Below are 24,162 nucleotides of genomic sequence, written 5' to 3'. Positions count from 1 at the left end.
TCTGAAAATGTTGAATTGTGGGAGACGGACAAGAATGAAGGTTTTGTTGAAAGAAAGCTAATAGAAATATTGTTTAGTTTGCCACAAGGGACATGGGGAGGATGCAAACACTCTGTGAAGCACGGTGGTGGCAGCAGAGCTACATTCACACAAGAAACTAAATCCTATTCAGAATCCCGACTTGGAAGTTTTGTTCACAGATGTTCTCTCGCCTAATCTGACTAAAATTTAGCTGTTTAACAACAAAAACCATCCTGGAGAAACATTGCAGTTCTTAAAAGCAGGAAGAGGGATACACAAATGGCACAATTATCCACGCCCTTGTCTGCACCCACACTATTCCATCTAAGTTCAATTCAGTTTTACAGGGCATTGTATGTGCCTGCTCCAGTAATGGCTGCGTCAGTATTTCCAGATGTTATAATAACGCAGCTCGCTGGCAGCCTACAGGTGGTGTAGTTAAACCCTTTCTGCTTACATGACTCTCGACAGGATTTGAACTTGCATTTCATGTTTGAGTTTAGCTAATTGATTGGGAGGGGAGGGGGGATTGTTTTGTAGTGTTTTTTGTTTTTTGGATTTGACTGCATTGACAGTGTGTTTTCCATTTACACTCATTCCTGGACTATGACTAAAATAAGTGACGTTTAACATTTACTTGGACGCGCTGAGCCCAGACTCACTCCTGGAGCGGCATGTCAGCGGCAGCAAGGAACAATCCCACTGAGGAACTCCAGGTTTTACTCCATTTTCTTTTTCAGTTTTTATTTCTATTTTTATTTATTTAATTGTTTTTTTTTGTTGTTGTTGTTGTTGTTGTTTTACTCTTCCAGCCATATCCATCTATTAGCAGCGTCGTTCTCCTTTTAGTCCGAAGTAATGATGGACTCGGCACCAGCCGTGCTGCTCCTGCTGTGCGGTCTGAGCGTCTCTCTGGCGGCTGATGGAGAAGCTGCGGGCGCGATTTTCTTCAACCCAGAGGATGCGGTCGATTACAAGGATCCATGCAAAGCAGGTACCGTGAGATTTACTCTAAAATTGTTTATATTTGATATACAAAAGGGGTTTTTGGACGGTTTGAAGCGCAGCCCTGCTGTTGAGACCAGAAGCAGCAAACGAAGCTTCCCTGCACGTTGCCGTGATGGCAGCATATGGGTTTAAATTTAGGTTTAAATGGATTCACTTAGGAGTTTGCAAAGTATACAAGCAATAAGTCATAAAACGTTATATTTAAATTTACAACATATAAAATATTCAGATTCTGAATATTCAAGCTTTCTTTGTATAACTTATGAAAAGGAGATTAATTTACAGTGCAACATAAAATATAGAAACTGATTGAACCTGGCAGACTTGGCAGACTTAGCTGATATGAGAATATTTAAAACTTTTTCCAAAAATGTGAGGATATTCTGATATTCATTGTTTTCTTTGTGTAATATGAGCTATTCTGTGTTTGTTTATACAGGTTTGTTTGCTTTAACACAAAAGAACGTACTTTCTTTTTCAAATTGTTCAATTAAATTAACAACATGTGTGTATTTTCAATGGTATACCAAAAGTTTACACAACTATAGAGGTTGAAAACTAAAAAAAAAAAAACATCTATCAAAATAAAGCAATTAGATTTTATTTAAGCAGTAAAATGGTAAATTGCTTTTATCTTTACAAACAACTTACCTGTATGTCTGCATTTTTAAAATATATCTCAATAATCATTACATTACATTATTCAAAGCCTTTTTTTAATCACTGACCAGCAATAATCTATTATTGGTAGAGAGCATAAATACAGAGCATATTGGAAAGCCTCTTTGCCATCAGATTCAACTCTAATCCAAAATGTTAATGTTGCTTCCAGTCAGAAGAAACATCTTGGTAAAATTAGAAATTTACTGTACTTTTGGGCTTAACTAGAGATGTAAACAGATACAATAGAAAAAAGACTTTAAGGTTGTTTTTTTTTTGTCTTAAGAAGAGAATTAATATATTTTAATATCATAATTCACTAATACAATGTAATTTATAATTTAAAAAAATGACACATACTTTCCTATTCTGATGGGGTATGATTGTTTTAAAAACAACAATAAAAAAAAACTTTGCCAAAAGGTCAAGATATTCAAGAAAACAACTTGTTTACATCGTCCAACATGGCCAACAGTTCTCTAGTAATCAAGGGCCTCCAGCAGGTTTGGTTTCCTTTCTCCTTCCTCTCGTTTTTTTTTTTTTTTCATTGTGACTTTGGGAACCTTCGAAACACACAGCTCCTCCGCTTTGAGACAGTTGCCTGGAGACTGTGGGTCACCGAGGCCATGCCAGCACTGTTCCTCGGCTGGACGCCGGCGAAGTCCCTCCTGGCCGTGGGGCACGGAGCACAGGCTCTGCAGGAGAGGCATGGCAGTCATTTACAGTCACCCTCTGCATGACTGAGTCGACTTCAAAGGCATCCATAAGACGGGCCAGATCCTCTTATTTGCACAGCAGAAGGAGGCGCTCATAAGAAGTAATTGAAGCGAATGAGGTGGCAAAAAGTTTCCTGAAAATCGAACTGGAGCACTTTGGAAATAAATGACTGATCAGGCTTTAAAAAGGTGTTTTCGAATCACCCCTGATTATCCATAGACTATGTATTTAAAGAAGTTGTCAGAAGATATGAGTAAACATCCATACTGTTGATTTCCCGTAGGAAAAAAAAAATGGAATGCAAGGGTGGAAAAGGTATAATTGAGATTGTAAAAACAATATTTGATTATGTTTTTATCATTAATCTGTATTTCTTTACCAGTTTTTTGCATTAAAGTTAAAGAAGGTTAAAACTTCTTCACAGATGGGTCTACCTAATGGATCCAGTGCAGGAAGCAGCACAACATACTTAGCAATCCTTTCATGTATTTGGTCAACGTTTATCTTCCCTCCCTCCTTTCTAGCCACAATAATTTTAATTTATGTTCTAATGTGAATCATGATAAAGCAAAATTTAATTATGGGCATTATAGGATGAATTTAATTGAATATTTATGTATTTGTGCTTGTGTTTTCAAAATGAGAAAACTGGCTGAAACTTGATTATTGTTGTACCAGTATAATTTATGGTTTTGTAAACCTTGTATCATTTGTGTCTGTCTCATAAAATCTCATTTACCGTATTTTTCGGACTATAAGGCTTGTAGCCCGGTGCGGCTTTTCTGTGTATTTTTCTTCAACCACCAGGGGGCTCTTTAGCAGGAAGTGAATCATTGGAAGTCAAAATTGGAAATCAAAGAAGAAAGTGATAATTTTCTTTTAGAACAAGCACATGCTAGCAGCAGTTTCGACGGAGAAATGTTTTCACACTCATACCCCTCATCATGGAAACAACACGAAGAAGTCCATATGATGCAGCTTTTAAGTTGAAGGCTATCAATCTGGCAGTACAGATCGATAGCCGCTGAACGTAAGCTTGGCGTGAACGAATCCATGGTTCGGCGTTGGAGACGCAATGCTGCGTCCAAAACCTTTGTGGTGCGACTTATAGCGAGGTGCGCTCTATAGTCCGGATAATACGGCAGATACATTAAAGTGTGTGTTTTTGTGATGCAACAAGTTGGGGCCCAATTATTTAATGTTTCCTTATGTTTTAAATTTGCACAGCTGCCTTTTTGGGAGACATTGCTCTGGACGAAGAAGATCTTCATATGTTTAAAGTCAGCCGGGACGTCGTTAACCACACAAACTCAGGTTCGTCTCAACAGGAAGAAAAAGCACATTTGTCTATGAAGACGGTAATTCTGATCAAACTATTCAAGATGATACATGAGATTTTCATACGCTCTTCACAGCTGGCAATTCCTCTTCCAATGACGGAGCTGCAGGCAGTCCGAGTCCACAGAGGCAGAAGCGAGCGGCCACCTCCATACCTGAGCGAGTCTGGCCGGACGGCATCATCCCGTATGTGATCAGTGGGAATTTCAGTGGTGAGTCCAGAGGAAAGCCTCCGTCTCCTCCAAATGTTCACCTTGGCCAACCTAAATCTGTCAAAACCTAATTACAGACTTTCCTCTCAGGCAGCCAGCGCGCCATATTTCGTCAAGCGATGCGCCACTGGGAGAAACATACATGTGTGATATTCACAGAGAGAACAAGTGAAGAGAGCTACATTATTTTTACCTCCAGGCCTTGTGGGTGAGTTGTTTCTAATTTAAACAAGTGGAGACAAAAATAACTGTTACGTATTCATAAAATAAATACTTTTGAGTGTTTTTAAAGCGGTTTATTTTACATTTGAAATAGAATATATAAATACATGTGCAGAGATGCTATTCAAATTTATTAGAATAAATCAGGGAAGACAGAAAGACCTGTCTGACTGTTCAAACCCAAACTTGCTCACATAATTTATTAATGAGCAAAAACCTAATTACTGACAAAGCAATAAAGTGATTGTAAAATTAAAACTTTATGAGGAGCAGAGCTGTATGTAATGAGCAATAATAGAGAAAAAAACAATAAACATTCTCAATATTTAGGGCAAAAATTGAATAAACAGATCATAAACCGCTGACTTATAAATCAATATCCAAGTATAATATGGAACATGTGGGAATTCAACACTCACTTCCCCATCTATTGAATATTAAATTAAATATTCAACTACAGGGAAATACAAAAAAAAAGGTTTCACTTAATAAACAAAATCTTTCAACAAAGGTGTATTTTGTAGCTTAAAATAAATCAAAACTTTAATTGATATTGTTACCCATTCGGTTGAAGTAACATCAGTGAGATGCTTCTTGCAGTCTTTGGTCTCTAGCACAGATTCGGAGGAAACTTCTTCAATCCTCTCCTCATTCGCAGCTCTGAATTTTTGAGGTATTTCCTGCACGTCTACCTTCTTTCATCATGTGTTTACTCTCTCTTCAGCAGTCAGAAGCACAATAGACCAAATGTCTTTGGTTTGAACAGAGCAAACGTCCAGAAAAAAAACAACATTATAAGCATTTACACCTGTTTTTGATTCTATGTAAATCCCGTTGGGATTTTCTAATTCATTCCATCCAAATCTGACAAATTTTATTCTATTTTATAATACGTTTTCTTCGCATTTTGCTGTTTACGTCTCTTGATTTTATTAGTGTTGTACAAACTGAAGTTAACATGCAACACGGGCATGTCCAAGACATCTTACAAAAGACTGGCTGTCCTTTTCCCACATCTCTGTAAGTCAAAATGTTACTTTGCTAACTTCCTGCGGATGCTTACTGTGCTGTAGCGCTAAGGACACCCTTCATGTAAAACAGAAAATTTTGTGTTTAATGTATTATCTTTTATAATACTTCTAATATTCTTGGTTTGCTGGTTGTGCTTATTTAATGTTAAGTTGCTTTTCCTTCACCAGCCACAAGAGGGCACAACTCTTCCCATGCTAAATATAGACATTTAAAGTCATTTTGATTCACTTTCTCTCCCAGAGACATGTTTTTCTGGGGTTACTGACAATAATATCTGTTTTGGATGTGGGATACCGATGATGTTTCATGTTTTTTATTTTTTGTTTTTTTTTAGTGAAACTACGCTCATAGGGTTGACAGATTCTTCTCGTTAAATGTCAAAAAAGCAATGCCCTTCTGGAAATTCATCACATATTCACATTCAGAAGCAATTAAGGATGGATGTGGACGTTTTGCTGCCGAACAGATGCTGCTCCTACGTGGGGAGGAGAGGCGGCGGGCCTCAGGCCATCTCCATTGGGAAGAACTGCGACAAGTTCGGCATCGTGGTTCACGAACTCGGCCACGTGATCGGCTTCTGGCACGAACACACTCGTCCTGACCGTGACGAGCACGTAAGCATCGTCAGAGACAACATCCAGCCAGGTACTAAGGTAGTAACCGTGTCACTGCACAGGAGTTTCTGTAATTGTAAACGCAGCTTGTTGATGCTCTGTTGCTCCCACTGAAAGGTCAAGACTATAACTTCCTGAAGATGGAACCTGGAGAGGTGGACTCTCTGGGAGAGGGCTATGACTTTGGCAGCATCATGCATTATGCAAGGAACACATTTTCCAGGTGGGTTTGCCAATTTTCCCTCTGCTTTCTTTTTCTCCACCGCCTCATGTTTCACTTGTCTGTTATTTGGGTTTTGCTGAGCATACGTTTTCTTTTCATTTTAACACATTTCACATTAACAAGTCATAAAACCAGCTCTCTGAGGAATTTATTGATTTAATGGTGACTCACTCGTTCCTCTGTATCCTGCCTCTGACTCACTGTCAATCATCAATAAACGCCTTCACCTGCCTGACATTAGAAGAAAAACATTTTTTCCAGCGATGAGCCGGTTTAATGGTTGCAGTGTTGTGCAAAAGTAGTTTATTTGACAGTGAAGTGTTTTGACCTAAATCTTAACCATCATACTAGATGTCTGGGCTTTGGATCACTTCTTCAAACTTACTCAGCATTAAGTTCTTTGGTTCTGTGATGAATATTTTCTTTGTCGGTCAGGTCAGACAGACATATCTTGGTTGATTTTGAGTTGTGCCAAAGAAATTAACAGTGGTTCTAAAAGATAGTCGGCGTTGTTTCAGAATCTAACTTTGCTATTCTGTCCTTACAACCCAATATCTGACTTTTCTGTTCGGTTCCTTGGCCTTCATGATCCTGACTGCTCACTAATGTCTTTTATTAAACCTGTGAGGCCTTCAGAGAACAGCTGGGTTTGTGGAACTTTATTAATTTGAAAAGTAGTTTGTTGTTCTACGTTTTATTTTAGCAAATGAAACACTTGAAATCATACAGAAAACAAATTCAAAGTAGACAAATTGATTTTCTCTTGTCATCGTTCGTGCTTTGCTTGCCATGATTGTCCCGATTCTTTTCCTTCACAATTCCTTCACGTTTTTCTTTGTCTGTAACATAGAAATAATTAAACTAATCATTCACTTGAAGCTGAAAACGTTCAAGGTGGATAAATTGTTTTGCAAACGGCTCTATTAACGAGACATTAAGTCATATATGAGACCTGATGTTTGTCCCTCTTTTTCACCGTCAGTTCATCAAGAACCTGTCGTGTTGTGACAGAAATGTTTTCTCTCTTAAGCATACTGTTGCTCCTCTCTGATTCTGCTTTGGTGTTTTACCCCCCGTCACTGCGCCAGGGCTCTGGGTCGTGGCGGCTTGCCACTTTAAATAAAAGTCCAACCAGTTCAGGCTTTGTTGAACAATTTGGGGCTGGAGTGGCTTTTCTCTCTGGCATTCAGGAGCGGGCTCCACTGAGCCGGCTGGCACCGGCCAGCGGCCCCATTCAGAGCGCTCTGTTTACACATCCCTGTCATTCATCGTTTCATCACCACGGCAACCGAGCAACAGCAGGCGCTGTAAACCCAGCAAGGGATTATTACAACCAATAAAAGTATCAAGGTGCTGACCAAGTAGTTGACAAATTCCGGGCGTAAATATTTTTGCGCTTGTGAATAGAGTTTTATAACCTTAATAAAATGAAATGAAAACAAAGCAGTTCTATTTTACAACTTTACAAAATACAATACAAAGCTACAAAGTCTGATTTAGTACAAAATATTTATTTAAATACTGGAATTTGTATCCATGGAGGAGATCCTCTATAAACTGAACATCAACCCAGCTTATCCGTATGTTTATTGAAGGGTTGTAGTTTTTGTGCTTTTTGGGCAATAATTAACTTCTGCATGGTTCTTGTGTATTAAAACTCTGCAAGTATGAACAGATTTGTACTTTGTGCGAAACAGAAGCATCTTCTTGGACACCATCTTGCCTCGCTACGATGTCAACGGTATTCGACCCTCCATTGGACAGAGGACAAGGCTTAGCAAAGGAGACGTCGCTCAAGCCCGCAAACTCTACAAATGTGCAAGTAGGACATAAATAAATAAGATATGAAGTCCCATAAGTCATAATTTTGTCTGTGACTTGTCATCTTTGTACAATTTTTTATTTCCTTTTTCTATTTTTTATTTATTTATTTTTTTTGGCAGAATGTGGGGAAAGTCTGCAGGACAGTGCTGGAAACCTTTCTTCTCCTGGTTTTCCAAACGGATACTCAGCATACACTCACTGTGTGTGGAGGATTTCTGTCACCCCAGGAGAAAAGGTAAACCTACACCTATCCCTGCAAAATGGGTGCATGCATTTTATAGTTCAACCTCTTTGATACACAATATGCCTGATTTATTTCATGTTGATAAAAAAAACCTAACCATATCTTTCAATCATTGTATAATTGACCTACGTATAAAAACATAAATATTAAGAAAGTTAAATACAAATAACAGCATTAACATGTTGGTAGACCTGATGTAATGGAGACCTTTACAGTTGCACCAATGAGGTGCATCTTTACAAATGAGCAAAATGAGATTTATTTCAGTAATTCATTTGAATAGGTGGAACTCATCTTGAGAGTGATGAACCTTTGGAGTTTATTTCTGCTGATTTAGGTGGTTGTGGTTTGCGTTTTCTTAGAGTCAGTGCAAGTTTTTACTGCTGCAAGTGAACCAGTTTGTTCTGCACTTTTTCCTTCCACTTAACTTTACATCCAGGATACACAAAACCTATGCTACATAAAAAGAAGCAGAATAAACAGCCAAACCGTAAACACCAAACCAAACACGAGGTCTGAGTATTGCTTAGCTCATAGTTATACTTTTTTACAATCAAAATATACACGTAGACATATCGTTCTCACAATATCAGTAGCAGCTATTTCTAACAGTTTATTTACATTTTGTAATTTTTATTTTATATCTTAATTAAAGTATCTTTTTTTAGAAGTAGAAAAATGATCCATGACAATCATTATCATGGAATTTAATGAGCTAATATATAATATTTATCATTAACATACTATGCAAAAAATATTGCAAAAAATGCTGTCTTACCTGTGTTAACTAAATAAATAACCAGAAAAAGTTAGATTTTTCCTAACATAAGTGTTGGTCTATTCTACAACTTTTAAAGATGAGAAAAGGTCCAAATAAATGTGGGAGTCGCTGAATATCCAAACATTTAAGTTGTTACTGTAAAAATAATTAATGTTTACCAGTCATGCTTCATCCTCGAAGTCCAGCATCCTGCAAGTTTCAGGAATGTCCCTTTTTCAACACATTAAATGATCAAATTACCTCCTTATCATGCAGTCGAGTTCTTCAGGATCTTGCTACTGAACCAATTATTTGATTCATGTGTGATAAAGCAGAAATGCTAAAGAACTGGAGTTTGAAATCTCAGTTTGAAGCGATTAATTTAGGTCAGAGTCTCATACGTCCTTGGTGTGTAAATTTGGGGTCAGCATTTTAACTCTTTTGGGTTTTAGAAATGATGTATACATTTTAATTTGATATATTTACATGCTGTTATGCTCAGCATCTCTCCTCTGTGTCCCAGATTGTCCTTAATTTCACTTCCATGGATCTCTTCAGGAGTCATCTCTGCTGGTACGACCACGTAGAAGTTCGAGACGGATTCTGGAGAAAAGCTCCCCTAAAAGGTCTGATTGATGCCTGTTTTATAAACTCCATATTCAGTGGCTGTTTAAGGCTTTTTGTGACTTTTTTGTACTAACTTGAAATGTTCTCTTCAGGCCGTTTTTGTGGCGACACGACTCCAGATCCGATCATCTCCAATGACAGTCGTCTTTGGATCGAATTTAGAAGCAGCAGCAGCTGGGTGGGCAAAGGCTTCTCTGCTTCTTATGAAGGTAAAACACAAGAACGATATATATTTAAACCCATTTTAACAATAGTTTACAAAGACGAAGTCCAGACCAAATACAGAGCCAACAATGCGTCAGTTTTTTGACTAACTAAATAAAAAATGGCCTATCGTGCATTTTTATATTTCCATACTTTTAAGGTATTTTATTTAGGGATGTCAAACTTAAAGGGATGCAAATGTTTGCCCCATTTTTCATACAGTATGTTTATTTGTTAAAATGGTTTTAAAAATATGAATTGAGAATCCTCGTCATTACTGTAAAATGACAGCTGGACATTATCTACAATCGAAGGGATAAACAATGAATGAATGGTTGTTCAAACTAAAAGTGTCAGGCATTATACTGCCCCCTGCTGGAATGCTAGTGTCTAACCATTTTCTCTATCTGCTTTTATCTACACTGTTATTAAACATTTATTAAGCATATTTCAACTTTATTATTTTCCTGCTACAAATCATTACCATAATTTGCTCTTCAGTACATTAATCGTGCTGGTGATTCTGTCTCCATTTACCTGTAGTTTCGCTTTTGGCATTTGAATATCTTTGACATCTTTGAACCGATTCGGTCCTTGATCTGACCTCTCTGCAGCCATCTGTGGCGGGGAGTTGGCGCGAGATAGCGGCCAGATCCAGTCCCCCAATTATCCTGATGACTACCAGTCCAACAAAATGTGCGTGTGGAAGATCACAGTGGCAGAAGGATTTCAAGTCGGCCTCACCTTTCCGTCATTTGAGGTACAAGTCAGATAACAATACGAGAAAGGTTGAATATCTCTGTGAAAAACACTTAGATCACAAACATTTTGCTGATTTGAATTTGCAAGACATGCGATTTCCATTAAGATTTCAAAAATGTCTACTTGCAGTAGCTTATTAAATACATTTTATCTCAAACAATCAAAGAAGGCCTCGTAAGGAGCCGAGAGATATTTCTTGCATTGTCTGTGAGCAACCCGAACAGCAGCGGTGTTCATTCGTATCCTGACTGCAGATTGAGAAACACGACGCCTGCGCCTACGACTACGTGGAAGTCAGGGATGGCGGTTCGGACAGCAGCCCACTCCTCGGCCGGTTCTGTGGCTACGACAAACCGGAGAACCTCCAGAGCAGCTCCAACCAGCTCTGGCTGAAGTTTGTCTCCGACGGCTCAGTCAACAAGGCAGGGTTTGCTGCCAGCTTTTTAAAAGGTCAGAGATTGCCTTCCAGCAACAAAGTGTCTACACGATTTTTACGGAGGAGGACGTATGGACACTGACTCCAGTGTTGTTTTTGATTAGAGATGGATGAGTGCTCCAGAGCTGACAACGGGCACTGCGAGCAGCGCTGCATGAACACGCTGGGCAGCTACAGATGCGGCTGCGACCCTGGATTTGAGCTGGCAGCAGACAGACGCAGCTGTGAGGGTGAGAGCAGGCGACAGATCACGTCTTTACTAACAAAGCAGGACATAAGGTCTCATTTGGAGGAATTTTCTCAATACCTTGTAAAAGTATTCATAACCCTGAAAAGGTTTCAACAAAACAAGGTTTTGATGAGCTAATATGAAGCAATGCACAGTTTTGTTCTCCTTTTATTCGCTTCGGTATTATTTTCAAAGTGGCGTTACAGTCAGAGCAAAATCAAAGTGAAGACATTATTGTCTTCAAAAGTGGCCCATGTGTTGAAATGTTATTTAATTTATCTTTCAAAAAGATAAAGTAAAATCAATCACTTGAATGAAAATAAACATCACACTTTAACTTCACATATGTGCATTACTTTGTGTTTTGCAATAACATAAAATCCCAAAGAATACTTATTACCACTTAATACTTAAAAAAAGTGACAAAATTATTGTCAGTGTAGCCTGCTATATTATTCTGTCAGCCATTATAGTTCCACAGTTAAATAAAGAATTTAATATTTTAATTAAAGCAACTTAGTGCACTGTCTTAAAATCCAAAAGATTGATGAAACTCTCCTCTTTTACCTTTTTTACCAGAAGGGGGCAGTATTGACCTGTTGCAGTATCTCAAGAGTCAATACTTTTCTTCGTCCGAACAACAACAAAAAAATCCTTTCTGCAAAACTCGGCATGTACATTTATTTGTTTTTTAATTACCTTAAAACAAAAAGGGTTATTTACATGAGTTCCTTTTTTATTTCTTCACATACAGTGAAGTTTATTATTGTTTCAGTAAATCTTAAATATTTCCTTTAATCGAAGATCCTCACTGGATTTTAGCTTAAGGAGTAAACAAGGAATTGATTTTAGGATATTTTACGTACAGTTTTCTTTATCTAGTTTTGAAAACATGTTCTAATTAATTTGGTATTAAAAAAAAATAAAGTCACAATCTGCTGACCTCGTCATTTTTTTACAGAATTGTTCCAGACAAGAAGGTTTACTAAATCAATATTTTTTTTAACCAGATTAAAACACATTTTAATTATCCCATGTTTAGGTTCAAAGTGTTGTTTTTTTTAAATCGGATTTAATTTTCTACATTTCAAAAGTGTGCATGTGGTTTTAATTATTATATTCAAAGTGAAAAATGAATTTTGAAGTGTTTTAAACATGAGCCGTTTATGTTAGTTCGAACATGTAAGACAAAAAAAAATATTTTTTCATTTACATAAATACAAAATACTCAGTAAAATGCGCTGAGTACCAGTTTTCCCATTTAACATCTAGTTAATCGATATGTTTTTATCAGTTCTATCAGGAGTTTTAACCTCGCCATCGCTGAAGCGTATGCGACTGTTTTCACTTTGTCATGCATGAGTTCTTCCTCTGAAATCCTTTCTTCTCATTTCATTCCCTCCAGCAGCTGCCTGCGGCGGCTTCATCACCAGCCTGAATGGCTCCCTCAGCACCCCAGGCTGGCCCAGAGACTACCCCCACAACAAGAACTGCGTGTGGCAACTGGTGGCGCCGGTTCAGTACCGGATCACCCTGGTGTTTGACGGCTTTGAGACGGAAGGAAACGACGTGGGTTCGGCTCAGATCAGCATGTAAAGTGTTGTTGATTCTGCCGTTTCTCGCTCAGACGGAGTGATTGTGGTTGTTTCGCAACAGGTGTGTAAGTATGATTACGTTGAGGTGCGCAGTGGGCTGGGCGCCGACTCCAAGATCCACGGGAAGTTCTGCGGCACAGAGAAACCCGACGTTATCACCTCGCTTCAGAACAACATGAGGATTGAGTTCAAGTCGGACAACACCGTGTCCAAGAGGGGCTTCAAGGCCCACTTCTTCTCTGGTGAGCAGCCAGTAAACGTAAGAAATTCATGCAAGAAAATACCACAGAAACGTTACACAGGTACTCTGCCTGTGATTTGTGTGATATTTTATAATTATTCACTATTTAGCAAGGGATCAACTTAGTGTTTTCAGATTCAAACTTCCTTACTGCTTTTATTTGAAAATGAGTATTTAGTCTAGAGAATATTGCATTTTATGGATGAGTTTTCTCAAAAGAGGAAAAAATAAACGCTGTGGTTTTACAAGACTATATAAAATAAAACAAAGGAAAGAAAATATATTTATTTTAAAAACATGTACCATTTATCACATTTTCCTTTTGTTCATCAGATAAACATACTCCCTTTTTTGTTTTTATAGACTTTTACTAATATGTTTTATACTATAAAAGATAAAAATTGAACACCAACACAATTCCTGTACTTTATATGGAAGAAAAGAAGTTAATTAAAAAAGTTTTTCACGTCAGAAAGCACCAAACCGAACTGAACACCTTCAGCTTTCTGAATAGTAAAAGTATCGAAACAAATCATCACTTCTGTTCCCCCATTAAACTCCAAAACGTCACCAAGTCTGACCTTTTGAATTCGCAATACTGGTTCATAATAAACTCACTACACAACAAATCCCATCTTATCATTAGGTAGAAACTGTCTGGGCTTTGTTTCATATTCACTTCAAGTTTACACCAAGCCTGATTGTACATATTTTTCTGTGCTGAAAAAAAAAAAAAAAAAAATCCAGCAAAAGTCTTTGAACATCTCCACAGATATAGACGAGTGCTCCAAAGGTAACGGAGGATGCCAGCACGAATGTGTGAACACCTTTGGGAGCTACAGGTGTCAGTGCCGCAGTGGGTTCATGGTGCACGACAATAAGCACGACTGCAAGGAAGGTAGGCAAGTTCAGATCAACATGATATGCGAAGATGACTATTTATACTGTTTTTGTTAAACAAAATGAAGCATTTACAGTCACAGTGCAGATCTCAACTGGATTGAAATTATTAGATTATTGTTGCTAAATTGCTTTAAACATCTTCTGGTCTTCATGCAACAGATGCTGCGTCATACATTTCCATTCTGGTGTGATTTTTTTTTTTTTTTCTCAGAGTTGAGCTGTGATTGAGACACTGTAAATATGGATTGTACAGAAATGTATGTTAGAATTCAATTTCAAAGCCCTCTTTATCTGGAGACTGGAAAATCAGTTCAATTGCCTAATGTTGCGAATTTACATCAAACCAGAATTTTTGTCTTTTGCATGAGCTGCTTTTCAAAGAACAATTTCCACTTAATTTAATATTTGTTTGACAGCAAAAACTAAATAAATGATGAATAAATAAGTGAGTTGTGCAGAAAGAAATACTGGTAAACCTCAGTAGACTGAGAAATGTTTTCTACTAAAGAGAGCCCCAAAATGCAGAAAACAACTACTCCATGTTATTACGAATAAAGAAGCGTTTATGGCCTGTTTAATTATGAGGCGTTCTTGGTTTTTCCCATTACTTCACATGATAATTAAGCTCTCCTAGGGAAAGGTGTTTCTGCAATCAGAAACTACTCGATCCAGTATTTTCCCCTGACATGCTGTTTCGTTTTTGTTTAGCTGGCTGCGATCACTTCGTAAACACCGTGTCCGGCACAATCAGCAGCCCCAACTGGCCCAATAAGTATCCCAGCAAGAAGGCCTGCACCTGGTCTCTGTCCACCACACCGGGCCATCGGATCAAACTCGTAGGTCGCGACTCGGACTCGGTGATTCGGTACGAATGAAAACACCCACTTACAATCCGTTTGAAAATCTCCCTCTCAGATTTTTAACGAGGTTGACATGGAGGCTCATCTCGAGTGTGCTTACGATCACCTGGAGATCTTCGACGGCAGAGACGTTCGCGCCCCGACCCTGGGCCGCTTCTGTGGCACCAAAACACCCGACCCGGTTACATCCAGCGGCAACAAGATGTTCCTGCATTTTTTCTCTGACAACTCGGTGCAAAAGAGAGGATTTGAGGCTTCGTACAGAGCAGGTGGGGAAAGTAATTTACTCACATCCACTTATTGGCAATTAGTTAAAAAGATAGCAGCATAAAAATAAAGAAGTTATCAACAGATTTGTGAGAAGTTATTAAGATGAGGGGGGAAAATACCTGCTGAACTCTTACTTTTTCTCATATTACAACCACAAACTGATATATTTTGGGACCTTACCAACATGATGACATCCAGGTAGTTGTTATTTTGATTCAGGTGTGTAAAACAAAAGAAAAGATCTAAAACATGCAGGACAGCAGTACTATTTGAACCAACAAAGTGTTGATTGACTCAAAGGACCAAAATAACAGGATCATTTCTGCACACTACACATTTCTAAAAGGCTTTTGAAAGCTCTGCCTTATTTTGATCACTAAAATACATTAATGAGTTCGACAAAATATAAAAGCTCCATGGATACAAACACGCAAGTGCGGTGACCTAATGTAGGGCTGCAGAATAAACTGTAAATATACCGTCACTGCTGAGAAGATGCTGTTTGAGGGAAAATGCTTGGCCAAGGGTCTCTTAAAAAGGTACTGAAAAAAAGCCTGAAATGGTAAATTGCAGCTGGGGGGAAAGAGTCGCCAGAAATGTGACATTTTAAGTGTTTCTTGCATTCTTTCCACCCTTTTACGAGCCTCTCGTCTTGACCCTTTAATTTTGTGGCTGTGGATTCCCAGAATGCGGAGGAAGCCTTAAAGCCGAGGTCAAGACAAAAGACCTGTACTCTCATGCACAGTTTGGAGATAACAACTACCCCGGCGGCTCCGACTGTCTGTGGGTGCTCACCGCCGAGAAGGGCTACGGCGTGGAGATCATCTTCAAAGTGTTTGAGACCGAGGACGAGGCGGACTGCGGCTACGATTATTTGGAGCTGTACGACGGCGCCGACATCAAGTCCCCCAGACTGGGCCGATACTGTGGATCAGGGGTAGGATCTCTAATAATCTTCTTGATCCCGTTCTCGATGCCTAAGCGGGTTTAAAAACGGCACACGTGTGGGTTTTCTGTTCCCTCAGGCCCCAGAGGACGTCTACTCAGCCGGAGACGCCATCGTTTTAAAGTTCCACTCAGACGACAGCATCAGTAAAAAAGGCTTCCACGCACGCTACACCAGCACGAAGTTCCAGGACACGCTGCACACCAGCAGCTAGGCCCCAATCGCAGACTCCCATCTCCCAACGTTCGGACGGTCACACCCGTTTTCAGGCGACGGGTAAACGCTCGGCTTGATACCACAAACACCACCCTGCATACTTTACATCTGTAAGACTAATTGGAACCATACGGAGAAATCCGTCTTTGCATTCAGAGCTGTTTAGTTTCAGAGGAGGTTACGGATTTATAGCGGCCGCCTCACTTTTTAGAAACTGGTTACAGACACACACTGGATTGAGATATAAAATGTATATATTGAAATATAGTTTGCTGTGAGTCTAGACTTATAAAACCATCCGAAGGAGACTTCAACTTTTACGAATATCATGTAATTTTAAGCATTTGCGAACACTGAAGGGAGAATTAAATCATCTTCTGGATTTTCTTTTGTTTTTGTTCATTTTAACGTGAATGGATGCAGTGCGACTCAGATGCCTGAGTCAGCTTTGTTGACTGAAACATACGTTACTGATATTTATAATCAAAGACATTTAGAGATTTTATTTACTCAAAAGTTCCAATCTCCTTTTGTTTTTTGTTTTTTATCTCTTGACATCATCTGCTGCAAATACAAAGAAAATATGAAGCTGCTGAAGGGAACACAAGTTGCAAATTGTGAGAAAGAAAAAAAAAAGCTTTATGGATTGTGCAGTAAAAAAAATAAATGCAATTGCTGAAAATGATACAGTCTGACGTCTGTAATTAATGTTTAGCAACATGCTTTCAGTGAATAATTATAGCAGCCTCCGCAGTCATTTGCTGCACTCTTAACGATGTGAACAGAAAGCTTTGAAAATAAGCTGCAGAGTTTTTAGGACCTCAAACTGTTTTCCATTTAAATGTTTCTCTGACTGTGCATATGTAACTGCTGGACTTTTACCTGTAGCTAATTCCTGATTTATGAAAATCAACAATTGTATTCCTTACTTTCTTTCCCATTTTGAAGAGTGGCTGAGAGAAATTTGTCCCAACACCAAATGGAAACAGGAAGTCAAAGATTAGGCCCATTTTTAACACTCTACTGGGTTTCAATTACCTTTATTTGCATAGGATTTGTTGGGAACGCAAATGTGAAATCTGAAATGTTGTTAAAAATATTTTTTTGCAGTGTGGAATTTGCCCTCACATTGAATGCATCTGCTAAATACATATGTTAAATTATTTATTTCTCTAAAAATTTCAGATATAGATCATGCTACTGACATAAAAGATTAATTTATTTAAAGCCGTCTTATTTATTTATTTTTTTTACCAAGCGTGCTGAGAAACGTGGATCTCACTGCAGGTGGACTAAATCGAGCTTTGCATGAATCAGTTTTTGAATCAGATTATTAAATATAGATATAATCGGATGTGCGAAACAGACGCATTTAAAACCTGAGTTACTTTTGCAGGCAGAGAGGAAAAAAAAAACTACAGCTATTTAAAAGTTTTGTATATTCTTCATTTATTTCCATTTGACATTCATGCGGCGTTTATTCCTTTCAATTTATTCTGACGGCACCAATTAAAAGTGGAACTGCTTCACAGTGCATAGATTCAAACCATCGAGCCAATCGTGTTTTTAGAAACAAAGGTTTTACATTTTCACTTATATTTCTTCAAAATTAAAATACACATGTACAGATGAGCAGGAGAGAGATTATTTCATCCATTCTCAGTCAGGTGATTATACACAGTCTGAAGCACAGCTTCTCAAAAATAAAACACGGAGCGGGAAAACTTCCTACAAACTCAACCGTGTGTTTCAGAAAATGCTACTCATAATACAGAATAGTGTTAAAGTCAGATTGTTTAGGATACATAAAGAAAATAATTAATCGACGATATTTTACAAATGTTTATTGCATTTATAATACTGCATAAAAGTTTGAAACCAAACGATTTCATTACATTTTCTTTCCAAAGAGTCAGACTTTCTTGTTATCTTTTGAAATGCTGTTGATTGTCAGTTAATTCTCTATAACTTTGGCCACATTTTGCTAATTGGCTAATGTTTAAGAAATGATAAGAAAAGCGTAGAACGAAACAATTATCAGCTGCTGATTAACAGAATCCAAAGCTTTTCAACGAGGAAAAAGTTCAAACTCTGAAAGAGGTCCATCACCCTTCAGTTTACCATCCACTGTATGATGGAGTTTTAGCAAATATCTCCTATAAAATCAGATTTTTGTTGCTGAAATTCTATTTTATAATTTAGATTTTGTTATTTTTTTGGATACATCTTACAGGTTTCGTAGAGACTGCTTAAAAAGTTTACAAGAAAGTCTTGCCTACTGCAAGAAAAATATAAATCGGTCATGTGTAACTCATGACTTTTGCACATTATTGTCAGTTCATAGCAACAATTAGTTTCCTCATGTTTAACTTCAGGCATGTTCACTTGCTCTCTCTTACTCCTGCTTTTAGATCTTTGGTAAGAAAACCTTGAGAGGCTCATTTTCGTGCACTTTATCCAGGAAGCCGAGGTTGAAGTAAGGGTACAGCGTCTCAGTGAAGGTCTCCCTGAAGGTGTAGAGGTGGGTCATGCTCTCTGCGTTGTAAAAAGACACCAGGCCCCGCTTGTAGTCCAGGTACACCCCAATCCGGGCCAGCGGCTCCTCCAGGGACAGGACGGTCGGCGGGGATGTGCCGGCCATGTATCTAACACCATAAGAGAGGGTGAGAGTCCAGAAGCCGTTGGCTGGGAGGGCCTTGATGACTCCTTTTCTGGGAACCGACTCCCTGGCGACCCCCACCGTCCACACCGTGCTGCTGTAGACTTCGATCTCCCAGTAGTGTCGGCCATGAGTGAAGCCCTGACTTGCGAGCAGCGACAGGGCGGCGTTGAACCTGTTGGGGTTGTCCTCCACGGTGTGGTTGAAGGTCTGGTAGCGGACGCAGGTGAGGGAGGAGCTCAGGCTGAGCCACGGGTTGGCAGTACTGGAGTTAAACGTAATGGCTGCTGGAACTAAGCAGAGGGACGTTTTTTTGATATGACACAGCGCCTTGCAAAGGTATTTGTATCCGCCAACTTTTCTCACATTGTGTCACGTTGCGACGTCAAACTTTATTTTAAAGAAATGTACATATTAGTGCATAATTTTGAAATAAAAGAAAAAAAAAGATACATTTGAAAACTCTGATTTTTCTAGTTGGAAAACTCAGAAACTGAAGCAAATTATTTGTGTTAACATTTTGGGATTTTAATGAATATAAGCCACGCTCAAGTATTTGAAAATTAAGATATCGTAATTTTTGGGGAGCATGTAAAACCAATCATGCATCAATTTATGTATAGGACTATCTTTTAGTGTATTGTAATTTGCATTCGAAGAAGAATCTTTCTGAACTGACTAGGGCACCAAAACTAGCTCCTGCCCAGGGCCCACATTCTTGTAAATCCGGCCCTGCTAAAAAAAAAAAAAAATCTAAATGCAACAAAAGGCCGCACTTTCAAGATTATTATTTGGAAAAACAATGTGGATTTTATGAATTATTTTCCTTCCACTTCACAAGTATGTGTTACTCTGAGCTGATTCTTTATATAATGTCCCAATAAAACATGTCTTTGCTGTTGCAACACATAAAGAAAACCTTAAGCAGGTGTGACACTGTAAGTTCAGCTTCTCAAGATGAATATCTGTGCAGGTGAGTAGTTTAGGAGCCCATGTGTTGCATGCATTACCTGGATAAAGGCTTCCCCTCATAGACTTCCAAACTCTGTACTGCAGAGGCCCCGCAAAGCGGCCCTCACACAGACTTGGTGGTGTAAAAGTCGGTTTTTCAAACTTGAGAGAAGGCCTGCCAACAACATCAAGCAATGAAAGGAGGGAATAAAGTCACATCTTTCCAAGGAAAACACATCCTAAAGTTTCTCACACTCACCTCTGGGGAAGGGCTTTGATGCTCTAACACAAGGAGCAGCAAGAAGCACAGGAAGACACACACAGACAGAGAGAGAGAGAGCGAGAGACCGGTAATTAGTTTTTTTCTTTTTCTTTCCACATTACATCAACGTCTGAGCTCATGCAGTCCCACCCTGCGGGATCTTTGTGGCCTGGGGAAAGTCCCGCAGCTGAAGCCAGAGATAGAGTGGCAACGTGCCTGAGCTAAAGTCCCTTATTCTCCAGATGAGAGGGTGAGATTACTGGCCTGCGTCCTGTCTGAACTCTCGGAGCCCTACAGTCTTTTGTTTTTAAGTGGTTGCTGATATTCATCTGATATGGTCAAGCGTGTGTAAGGCCTCTAACAAACATGAAACGCAAACTCTGCTCAATCAAATCTGGAATGTCTGAGGCGTTTAAAATGATTCACAGAAGTGTATGTTTTGGCAAAAATGAGACCTTTGTCCACCTCATATAAAAACAGATTTAGAAAAAAAAAAAAAAAAAAAACTTTATTGAAACCAAGAGCTCAGCATTTTTCCACGCTAAGCGGCCCCGCGGCTGACTCATCATGCTGGTAATAACTTCCAGATGAGTTGTTCTCCACTGTGCATGAATTTCATACGGCTGAACTCACCCGGAGCAAGATGAACGGGTCCTGTTCTTTGAGTTTGTCCTCTATCTCGTGGACGGCCCTCTGCAGGCGGGAGATCTCCACGCACAGCAGGGCCTTGTGCTCGTCCAGGCGGATCAGCTCCCTGCGCTCCTCCGTCTTCAGCTTCACCTGGAGGAGTTTTTCCTCCTGGTACAGGAACTGGTGCAGGTCGCTGAACTGGGCCTCGATGCGCTGCTTCAGATCGGCCGTGTGGTCCTGGGAACGGACGATAGCAGACTTTAGCAAGGGACTCAACTGAGAAAGGCTTTATGCAAATTATATGTGCGTCAGAAATATTGTATAAGCATAAAATAAGCCTCTGGCACTTTGAAATATTTTGTTTCTCACAGGGAAAATGTTTTTTTTTAACCGTTGGCAACCATTAGCTGCTAACTATGCTAACGTTAGCATCTGCCGTGCAGGCTACTGGTGCAAAACTAACAGCCAGTTTCAAAGTTTTCTTACAAAACTGGACTACATTTGGTCATCTTTAGTTCAAATGGAAAACACTTAGACTCAGTAAATGTGCTTTGAGTCTCAGTTTCAGATTTGAGACTTTTATTTGTGAAAAGACAAAAAGTGAGCAATTTTAGGAGCTAACTCATAACACTTGCAAAGGCAGTGTGAGATGACTTAAGAAAGCTTTATTCTGTGTTTATAGCCTTCATTATTTGAATACATTAAAGCAATTTTGGATTGGATGCAGAGCCTCAAAATTTATGATCCTCTGAGTATTGAAAGACTTAGAAATGAGGGAACATCGGTGATTGGAAATAAGATTTTGTTTTCGTTTGTGTTTGATCCCACCTTGAGCTTTTTAACTTCATCTTCAGCCTCCCTGTCACACTGCAGCGCCGTGTTGAGCTCCACTTTTAAGGAATCCATGGAGCTGTTGAGAAATCCCTGCAGGAGAAACGCAGCAAAACAACTGTGACTCACTGCAAACACAATGGCACAACTTTCACTGGCTTTTGTGGGGTGGAGGGGGGCATCAGAGAAATCAACAAACTGACAAGAAAAGAAAATACATGTTTCACTTGATCTACTGCACTGGTACCTAGAAAGTATCTGCCACCAGATTTATTGCATGCAAACCTGGACCCCACTATTCCAGATAAACTTGAATAATAGCAACCTGAAGACGCGATCATAGAGGAACTCACCCTGTATTTCTGCTCAGCCTCCTGGACACACATCATGGTGTGGTTCCTGTGCTCCTGGGACACGCCGCACACCAAACACACCAGCTCCTGGTCCTCCTCGCAGTACAGCTTCAGCTCCTCCCTGTGCCTGCTGCAGTGTGGGACAGGAGCAGGAGCCCTCTCCGCACACCCCGCATCTGCCAGGCATCCCGTGCTCCTGCTCTCCTCCAAACCGTGACAGTAGCTCTCCACAATGTTGGCAACGATGCGGTTGGGTCGGTAGCTCTTCCCGGGGTACACCTTCCTGCACTGAGGGCAGGAGCCCGTGCCCCCCTGGCCGGGACCCCGCGGCCCCGTCCAGTAGCCCTCGATGCAGCCCTGGCAGAAAGTGTGATCGCAAGGCAGGGAAACTGGCTGCTTGAAAAGATCCAAGCATATGGAGCAGGTCAGATCTCTGCTGATTCTGTTTGCTGAGCTTTTGGCAACTTGGCCAGCTATGGGAGAAGGTCGCAGCTTTTCCATTGCTGCTTTCACAGAAAAATCTCCTTCTTTGGGGTTCCAGCTCTTTTTCTCAGACTTTGTCCCTTTGTTAAGTCTCTCCAAGTTTTGCAGATAAACTGACTGGACTTTCTTCACTTCTTTCTGGCTGTTGCTCATTCCTTTGCCTTTGTTCTCACTACAGCTGGACCCTGGACGTTCCTCTCCTGCAGACTGCGACCACTCTCTCTGGCCTCCAGTCTTCCTGTTGACTACTGGGAAAATGAAGTGGGAGGCGCAGAAGCAGGCTCAGTCTCAGGAACAGATAGCAAAGGGGATCTCATTTGCCCCCCTCTTCCCCTCTCAGACGTCACATAGTCAGGAAACTGAGGCGGGCCAGAGATATTCTTTTCTTGGCCTGTTTGATCCCTGAAGTCTGTGCAGAAATTCCCGTTTCTCTGAACTCTATAACCCACAAAAAAGTAAATCCACTCACTGTGCGACATGCGTGTCTGTGTGTGCATTTGTATTAGTCCCACTAACAGAGCAGAAATAGCTCTGTGTGATGTTGGATGTCAGGTTTCCTGAATCTTTTTATGACATCCCTCTCCACCCTCAACCAAGACTAAACAATATCATTAAAACAGTCAAACAATGACATGGGGGGGGGGGGGAGAGACGGCAAGAAGTGAAGTTCACAGGGGAAAAAAAGAGACATCCTGCATGAAATCATAGTTTCCTGTGTGGATGTTATTGTACATAGAAATGACAAAACACTTCATAGTTATACAAGTCAATTTTGCAGAACTTTAACGTATGTAGAGTTTTGCGAAAATATTTATTCCCCTGGAAACTTGTAGCATTTGATCATGATGTAACTGAAAATGTCTGTGTGTTTTTTTTTTTTTTTTCAGGGTTTTATGAGGTAAATGAATTGTGAAGTGAAAGGAACACAATGCATGGTTTGTTTCATAAATATAAATCTAAGAAAAGTCCAACTCTGTTTCTCTGATAAATCTAAATAAATAAAAACCAGACCAGCCAGACAGCTCTGCAAAGTATCGACTCAGGGTGATAAGTACAAATGCACACCGCACTTTTTAGATTTTTTTTTTTTTTTTTCTGTAAAAAGTCTTGGAAAACAATTTCTTCTATTTTACTAGCATGCCACTTGCTGGTTTATCCCAATAAACTTTAGAGAAGTTTGTGGATATAATGCTACATAATGTCAACTTCCTGTATTAATATTTTTGCACGACATTGCGTGAGGTTTACACAATCTGAGGCTTCGATCGCATTGGTTCAGTTAAATAAAGTTTGTTCTGAAACAAGCTAAAAAACCCCGGCAGAATTACCAGAATTGCAAGATGTTACATCAGGCTCTGTAAATTAACTCAGTCGGTCAGTGTTTGTTTATTGTAAACATACTTCTGGGAAGTAAACTCAGAATCAGATTTCGTCAGCTAACTTGAGACTACACCAATAAGGCTTTGTTTTGCTGAATACTTGTTAAGCTGATTAGGCAGATTTTTGATTAATCCTGCAAAACATCATCTGTATGTTTTCTGGTGTGCTGTTTATAATAATAATAAATGTTAATTTATAAGCTTTAAATTTTGATCTTTTGATTGATCAAATAGCAATGTTCCAAAGCACATCTCTGCCAATAATGATCAATTATCTGTGATTTGTGGACATCTAAAACAACTTGTCCCTCTCTCTCAGATTCAGCCATATCTGGACTGAGTTCTGTTCATGGTGGAGACATTATCAACAGAAATATTGTTCCTGAAACAACCACAGGGAACCATAAAACTGTAAGCCATCTCTTTTCAAAGGTGTGTGTTTTGGTTCAG

General features: G+C 39.4%; 2 protein-coding genes and 1 long non-coding RNA gene across 7 annotated transcripts; 2 read left to right on the top strand and 1 right to left on the bottom strand.

Annotated features, from left to right (window-relative positions):
• The first annotated feature begins 412 nt into the window (after positions 1 to 412).
• LOC106962456 (bone morphogenetic protein 1-like) lies at positions 413 to 16,546 on the top strand. Of its 5 annotated transcripts, none has more exons than XM_015056887.1 (21): positions 413 to 737; positions 871 to 1,015; positions 3,634 to 3,720; positions 3,822 to 3,956; positions 4,047 to 4,164; positions 5,677 to 5,855; positions 5,942 to 6,047; positions 7,745 to 7,869; positions 7,991 to 8,106; positions 9,399 to 9,501; positions 9,595 to 9,711; positions 10,321 to 10,466; positions 10,723 to 10,918; positions 11,009 to 11,134; positions 12,542 to 12,702; positions 12,790 to 12,970; positions 13,742 to 13,867; positions 14,581 to 14,708; positions 14,788 to 15,001; positions 15,689 to 15,939; positions 16,028 to 16,546. In XM_015056887.1, the coding sequence occupies exons 1-21, from the start codon at positions 696 to 698 to the stop codon at positions 16,160 to 16,162; spliced, it is 2,937 nt and encodes a 978-aa protein (XP_014912373.1). In that variant the 5' UTR covers positions 413 to 695; the 3' UTR covers positions 16,163 to 16,546. The 5 variants fall into 5 exon arrangements, with proteins under 5 accessions (XP_014912373.1, XP_014912372.1, XP_014912374.1 ...); XM_015056886.1 differs by having other exon boundaries at positions 414 to 737; positions 12,539 to 12,702; XM_015056888.1 differs by having other exon boundaries at positions 414 to 737; positions 834 to 1,015; positions 12,539 to 12,702.
• A 1,059-nt stretch (positions 16,547 to 17,605) lies between these two features.
• Positions 17,606 to 22,518, bottom strand: trim69 (tripartite motif containing 69). Its single transcript, XM_015056884.1, has 6 exons — positions 21,851 to 22,518; positions 21,495 to 21,590; positions 20,670 to 20,903; positions 20,034 to 20,056; positions 19,834 to 19,949; positions 17,606 to 19,116 (listed from the first exon to the last, which is right to left on the bottom strand). The coding sequence occupies exons 1-6, from the start codon at positions 22,484 to 22,486 to the stop codon at positions 18,572 to 18,574; spliced, it is 1,650 nt and encodes a 549-aa protein (XP_014912370.1). The 5' UTR covers positions 22,487 to 22,518; the 3' UTR covers positions 17,606 to 18,571.
• Positions 22,185 to 22,807, top strand: LOC106962454 (uncharacterized). Its single transcript, XR_001427975.1, has 2 exons — positions 22,185 to 22,274; positions 22,512 to 22,807. It is a non-coding gene; the product is annotated as an uncharacterized LOC106962454 (long non-coding RNA).
• Positions 22,808 to 24,162: the final 1,355 nt, after the last annotated feature.

Source organism: Poecilia latipinna, unplaced genomic scaffold, assembly GCF_001443285.1.
Source record: "Poecilia latipinna isolate Pla-1442-1.1 unplaced genomic scaffold, P_latipinna-1.0 Scaffold1414, whole genome shotgun sequence".
In the NCBI taxonomy this organism is placed as follows: Eukaryota; Metazoa; Chordata; class Actinopteri; order Cyprinodontiformes; family Poeciliidae; genus Poecilia; species Poecilia latipinna.
Note: the sequence above shows the minus strand (reverse complement) of the source record. Positions and strands in the feature narration are given on the sequence as shown.